The 14,851-nt window shown below is 37.8% G+C and overlaps 1 protein-coding gene across 1 annotated transcript in view; it reads right to left on the reverse strand.

The window, feature by feature from the left end:
- Gint3 (GDI interacting protein 3) overlaps nucleotides 1-14,615 on the reverse strand; it is a 32,434-nt gene extending 17,819 nt beyond the window's left edge. The window contains exons 1-5 of the mRNA XM_083131935.1: nucleotides 14,476-14,615; nucleotides 11,910-12,256; nucleotides 11,178-11,329; nucleotides 9,395-9,522; nucleotides 4,248-4,493 (exon numbers count right to left, since the gene is read on the reverse strand). Of these exons, the coding sequence (XP_082988061.1) occupies nucleotides 4,248-4,493; nucleotides 9,395-9,522; nucleotides 11,178-11,329; nucleotides 11,910-12,145 (762 nt within the window). The 5' untranslated portion in view covers nucleotides 12,146-12,256; nucleotides 14,476-14,615. The remainder of the gene's footprint in view (nucleotides 1-4,247; nucleotides 4,494-9,394; nucleotides 9,523-11,177; nucleotides 11,330-11,909; nucleotides 12,257-14,475) is intronic.
- Nucleotides 14,616-14,851: the final 236 nt, after the last annotated feature.

Here is a 14,851-nt window from a genome sequence, read left to right on the forward strand (position 1 = left end):
CAGTATGGCATTCCAGCACGGACAGCAAGGAGGTGGTGGGCTCGATACGAAGAAACTGGTGAGGCATCACGGAAAAGACGCGAGAGCTGGGGCCGTGTTACGAAACCAGTGCAAGACGATCGGCTGATAGCAGAGTGTGAAGCCAATCCATTCCAGTCAGCCACTCATCTCAAGGCAAGGGCCGATTTTCCTGGTTGCCCACAGACAGTTTGGCGGAGGCTGGCTGCTTCTGGTTTGCGGGCACGAAGGGCAGCAAAGAAGGAGGTCTTGACGGATGCACACAGAACTGATAGGCTAGCATTTGCTGAAGAAAATATTGATAGGATTTGGGATAGAGTAATCTTCTCAGACGAGAAAGTATTTTCTACTGCAAATGATGGTCTACCGGCATCAAGGACAACGATTTGATCCCAATTTTTTTGCTAACTCACGTCGGCATGGACGCGTGAGCATGCCTGTCTGGGATTGGATGTCTCTCAGTGGCGGAGGTGACCTACACCGCATAGAAGGACGTCTCAACGGGATACAGTATGTGCACATTTTGGAGCATGTTATGGTTCCTGGCGTGCGAGCTTTGTATCCCGAGGGAAATTTTGACTTCCAGCAAGACCACTCCTCCATCCATGATTCAGCCATTGTTCAGCGTTGGTTTTCTGAACGAAACGACATACATCTAATTGACTGGCCACCCATGGGATGCGACATCAACCCAATTGAAAATATGTGGGCTGAGGTCGTTCGATGTTTGAAAGAAAGCTGGCCCGATCCACCACCTCGAAGAAGTGAAGAACTATTTGACCACGTCAACAATGCCTGGAATGAAGTGTGCACTTCGAACAGGTATATTCGACATCTTGTGCAATCCGTTCCTCGACGCCTGAGACATGTCATAGATGGAGGTGGCTACTGGACAAGATATTAAATAAATGTTCAATTTTCCCAAACAGTCCTTTTCAGGACTAACAAATTTTAAAAAAATACACTCGTGTAAGAAATATTTTGGAACCTTTCATATATTATTGTCTTACAGGCCTCAATATAAATAAAAATATCCAGATGAAGTGAGGCTCGAACCCTAATCAAAGACACAAGTGGAACTGGAAATGGGTACCTTTACCGGATGTGCCACAAAGCTACAACAGAATGAACTCCACAGCTAATACAATATCTTAATTTTTGTTTTCTATTCATGCATACACCTATTCTATCTGGAAAACGGTTTTCTTTTAAAGATTTAGATCACCTATTTTTAACCGTAAAGATCGTAAAGCATAACCATTCATTAGTTATTTCCTTGCTTTGTTGGGGATTTTCCTGTAACGAAGGCACTGATTTGCAGCTAAAATCGAGCTTCCCTTACCTGCTGATCTCACCGAATTTAACACATGTTCGTTTATCGTTTGTGCAACAATGGCCTTCTTAAATTATGTTACATTGCACCTCTGAGAGAGAGAGAGAGAGAGAGAGAGAGAGAGAGAGAGAGGAAGAAGTTGTGTAGCTTGTGGAAAGCAGGCTAGAATTATATTCAACACTTCATAGAAAAATATATTGAGAAACTGGAAACTATGGAACGATGTTTTCGCGAAAGGAAAACTTATGTAAGAGGAAAGTGAACATGCAGATAAGAGTTATTTTAATCACAATGCCGAGCTGGACACAGTAACAACGTTACAAGAAAACAACCTCTAGTTACCTTCAGTACAGAAACGTCATGTCGATTTCTTAACTTATTATTATTGACTCATAATGTGTGTTAACACAACTTATGACGCCCAGCTGAATGAATTTGATTGAATTTCTGACGAGTATATAGGGCCTTGGCCTATCTCCCGACTGCCAGTCTCCTTCCCACAATCCTACCTAGAGGTGTGAGTTCTTCAACTGGTATGAGGTGACGTGGGGTCAGCACGTCGAGCCCTCAGCCGTTATAGAAGATTTTTATGACCGGGTTACGCTACTCACTCGTAACTTCCAAGCAAAGAACATTCTATTTGTATATGTTTCTGTATTGTTGTTTTAAGTCTACTTGCTGCACAGACAGACTATTCAGTACTGGATCTATATTTTAAACTAGAATCCGAAGCAACGTGCATCCACCGGGTGTTGCGCCCGGGACCCCTTGATTACAACATCCTGTTTAAGAACAGATATTAATGACATATAAGTTCTTAAAATACGCGTATGTGTTAACATAACTTATGACAGCTGAATGAAAGGATAAGTTTTTCCTACATCCTGCCAATCACTGAAAGTTTAAGAACATTAGAAGAAATATTACTTGAGGCATGCACAGTGGCAACGATTAGATGGGGGGGGGGGGGGGGGTAGAGGAACAGTTGCCCTCCCACTATGCTCAACCTTATCTCCCAAGGGAAACCCTCAGTTTTGACACCTTGCCCCATCAGTTTTGGAACCCAATCGCCGCCACTGAGTATGCATCACATAAATATTTACAGTAATATCATATAATCTTATATTACGTTATTACAACACTTTGTATTCGGTAAATAAAAAAGAAAACATAATCAGGAAGGGGTGGGATTTGAACCTACGATGTTTCGATCTTGACGAAAACAGTAAAAAATGAAAAGTGTTGTCATCTAACCAACTACTCCAGGAGATTTCTGACGAAAAGATCAGTAAAGCACGTTGATCTCAGTTGAAGAAACCTTGTGCCGGAGTTTCGAACCATTTTTCGTCAAGAACCAAGGAAAAGACACACTTTGCAGAATCGTTTGGTGTTGTGCAAGGTATCTTTCCTAAAAATTTCGTATAAAATCATCATGAATTTGCCTCCTTGCATTCAAATGTGACGGCAATTCTTTCCAAGTGGATGAGAACTTGTTCAGTGTTTCAAAATGCACATAAATTTACCTCTTTTCAAATTCAGAGCGAGGAATCTTGAAATATTTTCAACATTCGTATTTCTACTTAACATTTTTTTGTCTACTCATGTATTTTTATTACTGCTTTAGGGTATCTTTACTTTATGGAATGTGAAGGAATGAAAAAAAATCACAAGAGTGTTTTCATTCAGGAAGAAGAAATGTTGCAAAGTTGGCTACTCTTAGTTGGCTCTGAAGCGCTATGCTGCCAAATTTACGAATTCCGGACTTTGAAATTTTTCAGGGCGGTCAAATAAGATGTTGCGAAGTGTACCGAAATTTTGCTTTTTTATTTTCGAAAAATATGTGCCTCTACTCATCAGCATTAACTTCCCCATGGTCTCTATACGAAGTCTCACTAACAATCTGTTGCTTTGGACAGGCTCCAGAGCTTTAATTCTGATCATCCTGTACTAATATTGATAACAGATGGTAAAATGATCCGATGTATCAATCTATGTGAACAGTAATTAATTTTGAAAACCTTGTGCATGTTTTTATATGCATAAGAAATAACTTCTGAAATCAATTTTAGTTAATATATTTTTAGAAAGACCACTTACATAAAAATGACTAGCAAAGTCTCTAAATATATGATCTTGAGCAAAAAGAAGCCTGTTACATAGACATGTTTGCATGCATATAATAACCATGCCAAGAAAATGTGTAGGAAATGTGGCTGATGAAAGCAATGACTGTCTTCACTACACACAAAATCTGTAAAGTACTTGGGGCGGAACTAGCGATTTAGGTTCTCTACGACAGTGATACTGAACGCAACTCCAACTGGCAGCTGACCTTGACAGCGATTTTTGGTCCTTTCTGTCCCCCAATCATCTTTGGGGTGTGTGGCTTGATGGGCGACAACAAACTCAGTTGCGAAGTAAAAGCTGAAGGGGTCACATTGCTCTCCCAAAGCAACGTTGTCAAGCGTACTTCTGTTTTGCCAGTTGCCTATTTGCGTGTTTGTAGAGCGTTTGCGTGAAACTCCCTCATGTAGGACCACATGTGCAGTTGTACCATTAACACCCTGCTGATTTCTGGTGCTGGCAATATCGTTGCCCAAGAAGACTCTCTTGCACTTTACAGTACATTTGGCAACATGTGGTGACCCAACGCTCATTTGTTTCATCCTGTGAACAACATTCGGTACCTTGTGACTCTAAAATGCCCGATTTCAGTCTATGAAAATTCAACTGATTGCTGATTCGCTGTTTCCCAGCCACCAGTTGGAGTTGCATTCAGTATAATTGCATTTGACTTTTGACAAAACAAATAAAGTGTAATATAATGTCAATGGCATACAACTAAAGTCATTAATTATTAAATAATTAATCAACCCTTTCCAAAGAGTGTAGTTACCTGAAGAGTGTCTATTTGATCCAATCTTTCTTCAGGGAATACTAGGAATTGCTCTTCACCATCTTGGTATGGCAGATTTTGAAAGTCAAAGCCTGAAGCCATTAAGAATTCCAGAGACCCTTCTAAAGGTGCCACACGTTCTTGGAACACTTTATTTGACATCCGTATCTTCCTGTACTTTTCTTCTGTAGGATTCATCCATATATTCTCTAAATATTTACTTAATGTTTCTACACAGGCCTCTACCTAAAAAATAGCAAACACAGGTATATACATATAAATATTTGGCACAAACATGGAAGCAATGCTTTTAAGAGTCACGTCTGAAACACACATACATGGACCATGAGATGTGTGTGCGTGTGTGAGTGGTTGTCAATACACCTGTGAAATATGCATTTTAAGATTCAAATGTCTTTAAAATGAATTGGTATACATAAACATAGCTGAAAATGGTAGAGACAAGTTTGTTCTTACATGATGGCAGATAAAAACTGAAATCGTTTCAGAAGGATATTTTAAAAGATACAAAAAGAGAACAAGAAATCATTGTCACATTAAATGCAAGTGTATGTGTGTGTACAAACCCTTGTGGAAGCATTAAATGCAAGGGTTGTTTGAGGTTGACCAAGACTTTTTATTTCTAGGATAAGAATGGAAAGTCCTACAAGCACCAAACTTGCTCATTTTTTAATAATATTCATCCTGAGCGCTCACGCAGTGCTGCCATTGTTGTGACAGTTCCCCAATTCCATTGACACAGGCTGCTGCTGCAACAATGCCAGGGCATCTTGCTGTAATGCTGCATTTGTGTGGAATTTCTTGCCTCCTACATGGCCTATAACAAACCGAAGCAAGTGGTAATCACATGGGCCTAAGTCCAGACGGTAAAAGAAACCTTCCAGTGCATATCAGTCAGAGTGGTTAGTGTAAAAATTACTGAGTGCGGCCAAGCATTGTCATGCAGAAGAATGACGTTTACGCAACATTCCAGGTATTTTCTTGCAAATTACATTTCGAGTGGCACCCTGGGCAATGTGAATAATACTAAACATTAACCATGGCCCCTTGCTCCAAAATATCTACAGGGATGACACCCTGCATGTCCCAAAAGAAAGTTCCCAAAAAAAACTTACCGGCAGACGGTTCAATTGTCATCACTAACCACCAACTCTTGTTCACCAAACTGCTGACACTATTCACACACTCTTGCCCATGACAATTTTTGTTCCCTCTACAGTTTTTGCAATCTTCTCAAAAACTTTCAGTGGGCATGTGCCGTCCTGCACCATGGCTGTGCATTCTAAGGCGTCAGGCTACAGAATGCATGCTGGTTCAAGTCTCCTGGGGCTAAGCGTAACAACTTTCCCCTGAAATTTCGGCCGGTGTATGGGACCAGTGGCCACCTACCATCGTGAGAAAATTGGTAAGCTACAAACGAGTAGCGTAACCTGGTCTTGGAGGGGATTGTAATGCTGACCACACGTCACCCAGTAGCTGGGCGGATGATAGCACACCTCTGCTGATGCATGTGGGAGTGAGGTTGGCGGTTGGTAGGTACACCCTGGCCCTCAACGGCTGTTACTGATCATGTGCCAGCGGTATCAGGTCAAACGTGCAATACTCACAAAAGTTTTATCGCTCTCCACTTATTTATGCACAAATGTTTTGGTATATGCTGAGTGATGCTTGTATCAGAAATGAAGTTGTTTACAGACTACATGTATCTTCTGTAACTTATGGCAAATCAAACTTCACAAATTTTTATCATGAGTCACACATTATACAATGAGTGTTCAAATGAATGCCATTTTTGTATGGCAAAACTTGAGCACTTCAAAGTGAGGCCTCACAGGGAAATGAATCCAGTATCCCTTGTTCCCAATGCAACAGTTTTAACCATTAAAATATCAGGGAGGCTCTTGTTGCTGTATGATGTTACTTCTCTGTTTCTTTGTGCTATTTGCGATGAGATGAAATTGATAATGCAAAACTCATGTCCAAGTTGGGATTCAACCCAGAGACTTAGAAAAGACCGTGAGAAAGTTGAAATGCTTAACCATTGAGGTGGCTTTTTTTTGCTGTAATTAATATGTCCCATAGCTATTACATTACATCTTTATTCTTATGGGACATTTTATCATTGTTATGCAGCTTGTTGCCCTAAGTGAATAGGGTATTTTCATTTTAGAATTTTCTTTCAGATCTTCTCAGATCTCTTTGGTTGCTTAGATATACAAATTCGACATCCCATCTCTGTAATATGCTTTTCATGTCGACCTTCTAATTTTTACTTACAAGGCAACAATAAAATAATTTTACATTTGGAGGGATATTTCAATTTCTAAATATATTTCTTTGGAAATTTGTGAACACATGAATAAATTACTTAACTAAACTCTACATGGGAAATCAATATTCAGGAGAATTCACTGTAATGTTAGGATTCTCAATCATTTTGCATGTCCTTTTAAATAACTTTTCATGTGATGCTATAATGCTCTACCATGGTGATAAAAAATGTTAAGATTTCAACTGCATGCATGAATCTAAAAAAACTGAACAATAATGAAAATAAACTAACGAAAATAACATAAGAATGTTTCTTTTACTAAATATCTCCCGTAAAGCAGCCAGTTGAAAGATTAAAGTTATATTTGATTCCAAGTTTTTCAATGTTTCATAAAAGTTCCTGAATTTTTTTTTAAGTTACAGGGAACCCACAATGTCCAATATCACAAAATAATATATATATATTTCATGTGAAGTTATTTCCAGGAACCCAACGTTCTCAAGCTAGCTGTGCATAGCTTTCAACGAAAGGGGTAAAAAATCTGATTTATTTCCAAGTATATCATAAGAAACTCCGGAATTTGTAAACCACATTTTGCAAAACATCAATTGATCTGATCCAGTGTTCAAAATATACATCTCTTTTAAGTGTGGCTATTATAAACATTTATACCAGAGTCCAAGGTCCAAGAACCCACAAGTTGTAAAGGGTTCTATTGGGTTCCACACCACGACCGGAACCTTTTTTTCTCTCGCACAATTTGAATTTGGTCCAAGTTGCATATTGTTTCATTGAAAAAAGGTTCCTGGACCGTACTTAAATTCATGCAGAAAAATGATTCCTGGACAGTATTTAAATTGATCTGGAAAAAAAGGTTCCTGGACCAAATTGTAATACAGTAAAACCTCGTTAATCTGGGCCAATGGGGGGGGGGGGGATAAAGTTGACCGGTTTAACTGAAATAACCTTAAGAACAGTACAACATGCATTATAACTCAGTTTATAGCAACAAAACACATTTATTATGATGTATTTAAAGGGCATAGGCCTAAATACACTATACAGTACAAAGTCTACAGGAAACAGAATTTCATCAGTGGTTGTATGCCTTTTCTTTGGGAAGTTCTCTTCACATTTAAAACCTTGCATTTTTGCCTGTCCGGATTAAGCAAAGTCCGGTTTATAAAGGTTTTACTGTACTTTACACATAAAAAGTTTCTTTACGGTCCAGAAGCCATTTACGCTTTCTGATTTTCTCTCCTGGACCAGAATTGAATTAATTTAAAATTCTTGGACCTTTAACAACACTGATTTATACATATAAATATAAACACAACATTTACTAGCCAATAGTAAACAGAATCTTAACTGTCATACAATGTCATCCTTCTACTGTTATTATGGTAATTTTCCATTGACTTTCTACCTCACAAGGTTAATTGACATTATGATGAATGATGGGACCAACACAATGACACATTCATGACTTATCCAGGATTCAATGACTGATCTCAGATTGTCTACTATTACGGCATTCCCACTTAATTTGGCAATACATATGCTCTACGTTTTCCAGGCAATTTCAAAATAACTTTCCACACTATTTGGTGGTGCAAATAACAAAGTTTCAAATTATAAACTGCACTTGCTATTAAAGAGATAATGCTTATTCAACATTCATCAAAATAAATTAACAAAAGTAAATTGTAAAAATAATAATTCTTACACAGAAAATCTATCAAGATAAAACGAACTTATTTACATTCCCAACCAGACGTGTTAATTTAATATCAGCATCCCTCACCCTCATGACTCGACCAAACATGCCCTAACAAGTCTTATGGGGGATGTGGGGGAAGGTGAAATCTGTGAACACCTCTGGAAAAGTAAGTGTAAAATTTTGTGACTTGTGACAACAGTATGGCTGTTCGACTATTGAGCCTGTAGCTTACAAAGAGATAACACCATCTTCCGATGGAAATATTTCTTGTTACTTTTAGTTATATATATCTCATCCACAAGGTTCACCCTCACAAGTTTTCCAGGGAGCAAGGGTGAATTCTGTTCTCATGAGGGGTCACCCTCTGGTCCAAAGTCCTTCCAAGTACATTTTTTTCAAATTATTCCCCTTAACTTTCTCACTCTTAGGTTGTTTTTTTTTTACTGGCATTCTTTCCAAGTTTTGTACGTCAGTGGAAACTTATTACAGGTAATGGTTACTGGGAAGGAAAAAAAAAGACAGAGTTGAATGTTATAATTGCAGCTTTGGTTGATTCTCATAATGTTCATAAAAGTGGAGGTAGTTTTATTAATGTTACTTCGCATTTCTGCACTTTTGGCTAATCGCAAAGATGAGGATAAGTGATGATATGATGAAATTGATGAAGGAACACTCACGAAGAACAACATGCCCAGGGCGAAATTCAAACCCAGGACCCCTGGCATTGTAGTGCGCAGTGATAACCACTCCACCACAACTGAAGGTAGGAATATTTCAATAAGTATACATTACAAATTTTGAAAACTTTATTGCCAGACTAACTCCTCCTATTACAAAATACTGATATGTACTTGCAAAAATTCAAAAAATAATAATTATTACAATGACTTAGAAATTCAAATATATATATATATATATTGTCTCACTTGCAATATGTGTCTGCACGAATAGTATCCTTTCAATATCAAGATAAGCTAGGGTTACAATTTGTTATTAAACTTAATTTTAATTCAAAACATATTAGCATTTGAAACAACATACTGTACTATGCAAGTACAGATACATGCCACACTGTGCAAAAAAGAAATATGTACAAGCAGAAAATAAAAAAATGTAAAAAATTCAATATATTACCTTTTGTTTGTGTTTATTTAGTGTATGTATAATCAAGCATGATGTTAAACCTCTTTCTTCCTCTAATTGCTGGTAAAGAAATTCTTTGAGTCTGGCATCCCATTCTTCTCGTGAGAGAATATCAGGTCCTACAAAAATAAATCAAACATGTTACTCTATATAAAATTATATTTTTACCAATTATAAAATTAATTTTCACTGTTACAGTAAAACTGCATGTACAATTCTCTTTCATATAAGTTTCTACATGACTGTGCTTGAAAAGACAGTGGAAATCGTAGCTCAACCTGAGTTCCTGATATTCCATTTCAAATTAATCTTCACTATATCTTCCACACCTTTTGTTACTTTGTGTGTTATGTCTCACTGTGATCTTGTTTAGTCAAATAACAGATTAACAATACTTCTAGCAGAAATAATTGCTACTGTCAACTATTACTATTACAAAAAAAAAGAGTAAAATAATTATCGATATCTGTCCCTTTACAACATTGCCCGCACACCACCATCCACATACTATGTGGATTGACATACTTGTCACATTCTCTTCATGACAGTTTGGGTCATGCCACATACCACGTAATATTGAAAGAAAGGTATGCTGGCACATCGAACATGTATGTTCCAATATTTCGACAAGGTTTCTTCAGGGATATTAAAATAGGAGTGCTCACATGTGGAAGGGAGAAGAGCTAAAAAGTGTTGGCTCCTGTGGGAGAAAGAGGCTTCTACATGTTTTGAAGCTAAAAATAAAACTCAATCTTTATAGAATATGTAATTCTCGTCTGACAATTTGTAACTTTGTTGCCTCTCTGTTGGATATCTGTGTTCCCAATGAAACAAATAGCATGATTTCATTATGGATATACAGTGCGTTCGAAAAATCCCCACACTCAGACTTTGAAAATATGCTACGAGGGCAGTAGGCAACATGAGTTGGCAACGTTAGTAGGAGGGAAGGGTATAACCTTGAAGAACGAGATGACGTCATTGGAGAGCTGTGCTGCTATTACAGCGTCCGGTGCGAGTCAGACAAATGCAGTCAGTCGATAATGCATTTTACGCAAGCATATTTTGAGTGTAAGTCATATTCAGGGTGTGTGGAGAAATGGAGACATATATTCCCTGATGATCCGACACCAGGAAAAAGCACAGTGTATGATCTTGTGCAATTCCAGCAGCAACATTGAGAAAGGTGGCGCAGAACATGTGTAAGCGTGTAGACATGTGTTTACAGGAACATGGTGGCTATTTTCAGCACTTACTATAGACTGGCAAACCGTCCATAGAGTGTGCAGCAAGACCCACCATAGTGTTTCCATATAATTGTGTTGCATTGTGTTGTGTTTGGACAGCTTTTTTTGGGTGCGCTTAAATTAATGTGCCATCTTGTTCGTGTCTTCGTGACCATTGCCATTACAATATTATGCACCTTTGGTTTACACATTATTTTCTGTGTCATACTAGAATTAGTGACTTATGTACATATTCATTACGTTGCCATGTGTATCACATTCTCCACAATAAATTCTTCAAAAGTGAGTGTGGGAACTTTTCGAACACCCTGTAGAATTTGGTTCAATTTCTTTTGTAATTTTCTCTTTTCCAAATTCAACTAGAAACATTCTTCTATATCTTTTCTTGCTTTGCATAAGCCTCACTTTTTCCACAACAAAAAAAAAATATTAAGGTCTTACTATTATGTGCTGTTGTCAGTTTAAAGTCAAAGCAAACATGCAATGTGAATAGTTTGAATAGTTAAAAAGATTGTGAAAATACTCACCCACCAATGGACACTTAAAGTATACTCCATTAACTGCTAACACTGGTGAAGCTTCCAAATTCACTGGTTCATTCTTCCTCTCAGGGGTAGAAACAGTTGTTCGTTCAGCTTCCAGTTCCCTTTTCACTTGAGCTTTAATAGCACCATATGACCTGTAGAAATGTAACATAAAAAAATGGTGTAAAAACTAACAATTTTAATGAAAAAAAAGCAGCTTGTGTAATGAATAATACTCTTGACTCGTGTAAATATTGTTTTGCACTGCATGAAAGCAATGAGGAAGACTGTTATCAAATTTTTTATTGGTAGCACTTTAAGGTTATTAGCTCACATTTTTCGAAGTCTATCTTAGAGCGATTTACACTGACTTTCATATCCTGCCTCTGAATAAGTGGCGTTACCACTATCCTGGGTTAAATAGTGTGGTAAATTTTGTCATGGAGAGAGAACATTTTCAATTTGTGTTTGACAGGTCACAGACATTTGAATTTCCCTAACAACAAACACCCAGTCCAGATTCTATTGTCAAAAAACAAAAGAAACACTAATATATTTTTTTGATTTTGTTTATCTTACTTTAACTTTCTGCCACTTTTGGCAAACTAAAAGCAAAACTAATATATATATATATATTTATAGCAAAATTTGTGCTACTTATTACCTACATTTATTGCATGTAGAAACAATATTGGTCAACATATATTTTAATAATTCCTATTCAGAAATACATACGTATTAAAAGCTGATCTTTCAGACTTCTGTTCTAATCGTGCCAAAGCTGCTGCAGCTGCCTGTCTAGCTTCATCTGATGGAGCTGAACGGTTAGAACTAGTGGATGACCTTTTAGAACTAGAAGATGACTCTGAAAGTTTAGCTGCCCTTTCCTCATTGAGACGATGACCAGGTCCAGCTAATTTGAATTTGGCATCTGCCTTCTTCTTTTCAAAGAATTTCCTGATGGCTGCCATGTCCGTTGAGATTACAGCTAAAGTCAGCCAATCACACCCTGGGTGAATGTTCTTTTGGTAATTTCAGTTCTGAAAAGCTCTTGCGCAGATCTTCGATCAACTTTGAAGATGCTAAAATGCAAAGCATAGTGTATTAAATGTACATACATAACAACAGAGTTCATACAATTAAATGCATATTACACGGAGCAATTCATTGAAGTGCAGACTGTCGCACCTGTGTCTGTGGCCATATGTGCGACACTAAACTGTATCAAGCACACACATTTCCATAACTAGTTTAAAAAGTTGTCATTATCCACACATTTTTGACAGCTCTTGATGAAGTTAGCCATAACTTGCTGCAGTTCCCATTGATTAATGTTGGTAATTACTTTGCGGATGGTACATTTCAGTTCTTCCAGCGTGCGTGGATTTGACTTGCATACAGCATTTTTTAATCTACCCCAGAGATAAAAATTGCATGGAACTTTTACACCTGGGAATCTTGTTCCATATCGCCTTTGAACTTCACGTGTCAATTGAGTTAACACACATGAATCATAAATAAATACACGCTGTGCAATAGAAAACATTTCCTGAGCCATAACACACTTTGCGGTTGAACACACTACAAAAAACAAAATATGTAGCAACTCCTCTATTACTTCACAGTCTCATGTCTACTTTCAGGACCTCATGTAACTAGCACCCTTCACCAGCTTACATTAATAAAGATGTATCAAAAATGACTTGTGCACATTGAAGGCAACTAGTTTGAACACCACCTTTCATAAATCTGGTAAGTTTTTGATTGATTGATTTGCTTTGTTTTACTTTGCTTCTTGTGTCACTTTTGGCTAATTTGCAAAGATGGGGATGAGTGATGATATTGACGAATGGACACTCACAAACATCCATGCCCAGGCGAGGATTCGAACCTGGGACCCCTGGTATCGTAGTTCGAGAATCTGGAAATTAAATCAGTTTTTAAAATACGGAAAGTGTTGTGTGCTTGCCTCATCGACACACTACATACAATGCCATCAAACAGCGCAAATGCCTCGCTTGCCGATAGCGCAAACACTAACATGATGCTCTACACTTCAATGAATTGCATTGTATCATAACTGATACACATGTAATTTCTACATTAATACACACACATATTCAACAGGTTTTCTGATTACTATCTACGCTTTGTGTGCAGAATATTTTATAATTCAGATCCTGTGCATTACATGTTAACTACATAAAAAAAATTAATGAGTTAGGACTGTTTTGTTCCTCCTGCATGTGCAAAGGATTTGGTGGTTCAGAGTTCTGGAGTAATGTGATTCAAGTAAAATGCTTTTTTTTTGTACTTGCAAGCATACACACAAACATATATGCATAAGCACATACATAAGGCAGCCAAATCTTGCATCTATGTTCCACATATTCTCCCAAACCTCCAAAACGGTGATTAGGCTAACTAGACTTTGTACTCAAATTTAAAAAATTTAAGAACTTCAAACTTAGTAGGGCTAGACTCTACTTTACGTCCTTATTGCCTTTTGGTGGTAACCGATGGGAGTTAACAACACTGAAGGCTCATCTTTGTGTCTGCATTGTGAATGAGTGTGCTTCCTTCGTTTGCGTTTTGCGTGGTGATTGCTTCTTTGCGTTCACGGTGTGTTTTGCGTGAAGAAAAACAGGTTCCAAAAACTTGTAGATAGTGTAAAATATGTTTATCGCAAGTAATAATTTACTGCATCGTTCAAAACCGTGTTTGCAGACAGCCGGCATCTCTTCGGGTAAGTACCTTTTTCTTTTTACACTTTCTGTTCACGATAGCCCCACTAACCATTCGCGAGTAGCCCCATGAACCATTCACGTTAGCCCCACAAACCATTCACGTTAGCCTCAAAAACCATGCACGGGTAGCCCCACAAACCATTCACGTTAGCTCCACAACCCATGCACAGGTATCGCCACAAACCATAGAAGTTAGCTCCAAAAACCATGCACGGATAGCCCAACGAATCATTCACGATAGCCCACACAAACCATTCACGGGGACGAGGTATGCCTACGAGGTTAGGTTAGGTTCCATTAGCACTCATTTCACCCCTAAATATGTGCATTATCGAAAAATTTTCTCAGTACGTTCAATTACGCATATCCGGACAACATCGGTTTTTATCGATTTCCTCCTCCAGGTAATTTTTCCTCGCTTTGGGATTTACGTTGTTGAATTCCTTATACAATACCCTTTCCAACGATATATGACACGTATTCCTTAGGAAAAGGACGTAAAATAGAGTCTTACCCTTAGTAGCGACATAGATGTGATGTCTGGTAATACGCACCTGGTTTCATAAATTTATCAGAGATTCTGCTTCCATAGATCTTCCACGCCAGAAATATCAGGAAAATATTTGCTGCGAGAATAATCAGGAAACCTTTCAATAACTTCAGTTGGAAATCATCAAATGCAAACCAACTAAATAATTCCTCACACAAACGACCAAATATTGTGGTTTCCTCGTCTACAATCTTATTTGCTTTCCAGCCTAATTTTTCAAATAATATACAATAAAATCCATCTACGAAGTAAAATATTACATCAACAAACGATGAATTTTCCCAATTTCCTGCAGTCACAGATGTCATCCCATTTACCAGTTAATACGTTCGCACGTAAATTCACAGTCACCTGACTTTTTAGTACATTAAAGTCACAGA

Source organism: Lepisma saccharinum, chromosome 1 (genome assembly GCF_977018435.1).
Source record: "Lepisma saccharinum chromosome 1, izLepSacc3.1, whole genome shotgun sequence".
NCBI classification, from domain to species: domain Eukaryota; kingdom Metazoa; phylum Arthropoda; class Insecta; order Zygentoma; family Lepismatidae; genus Lepisma; species Lepisma saccharinum.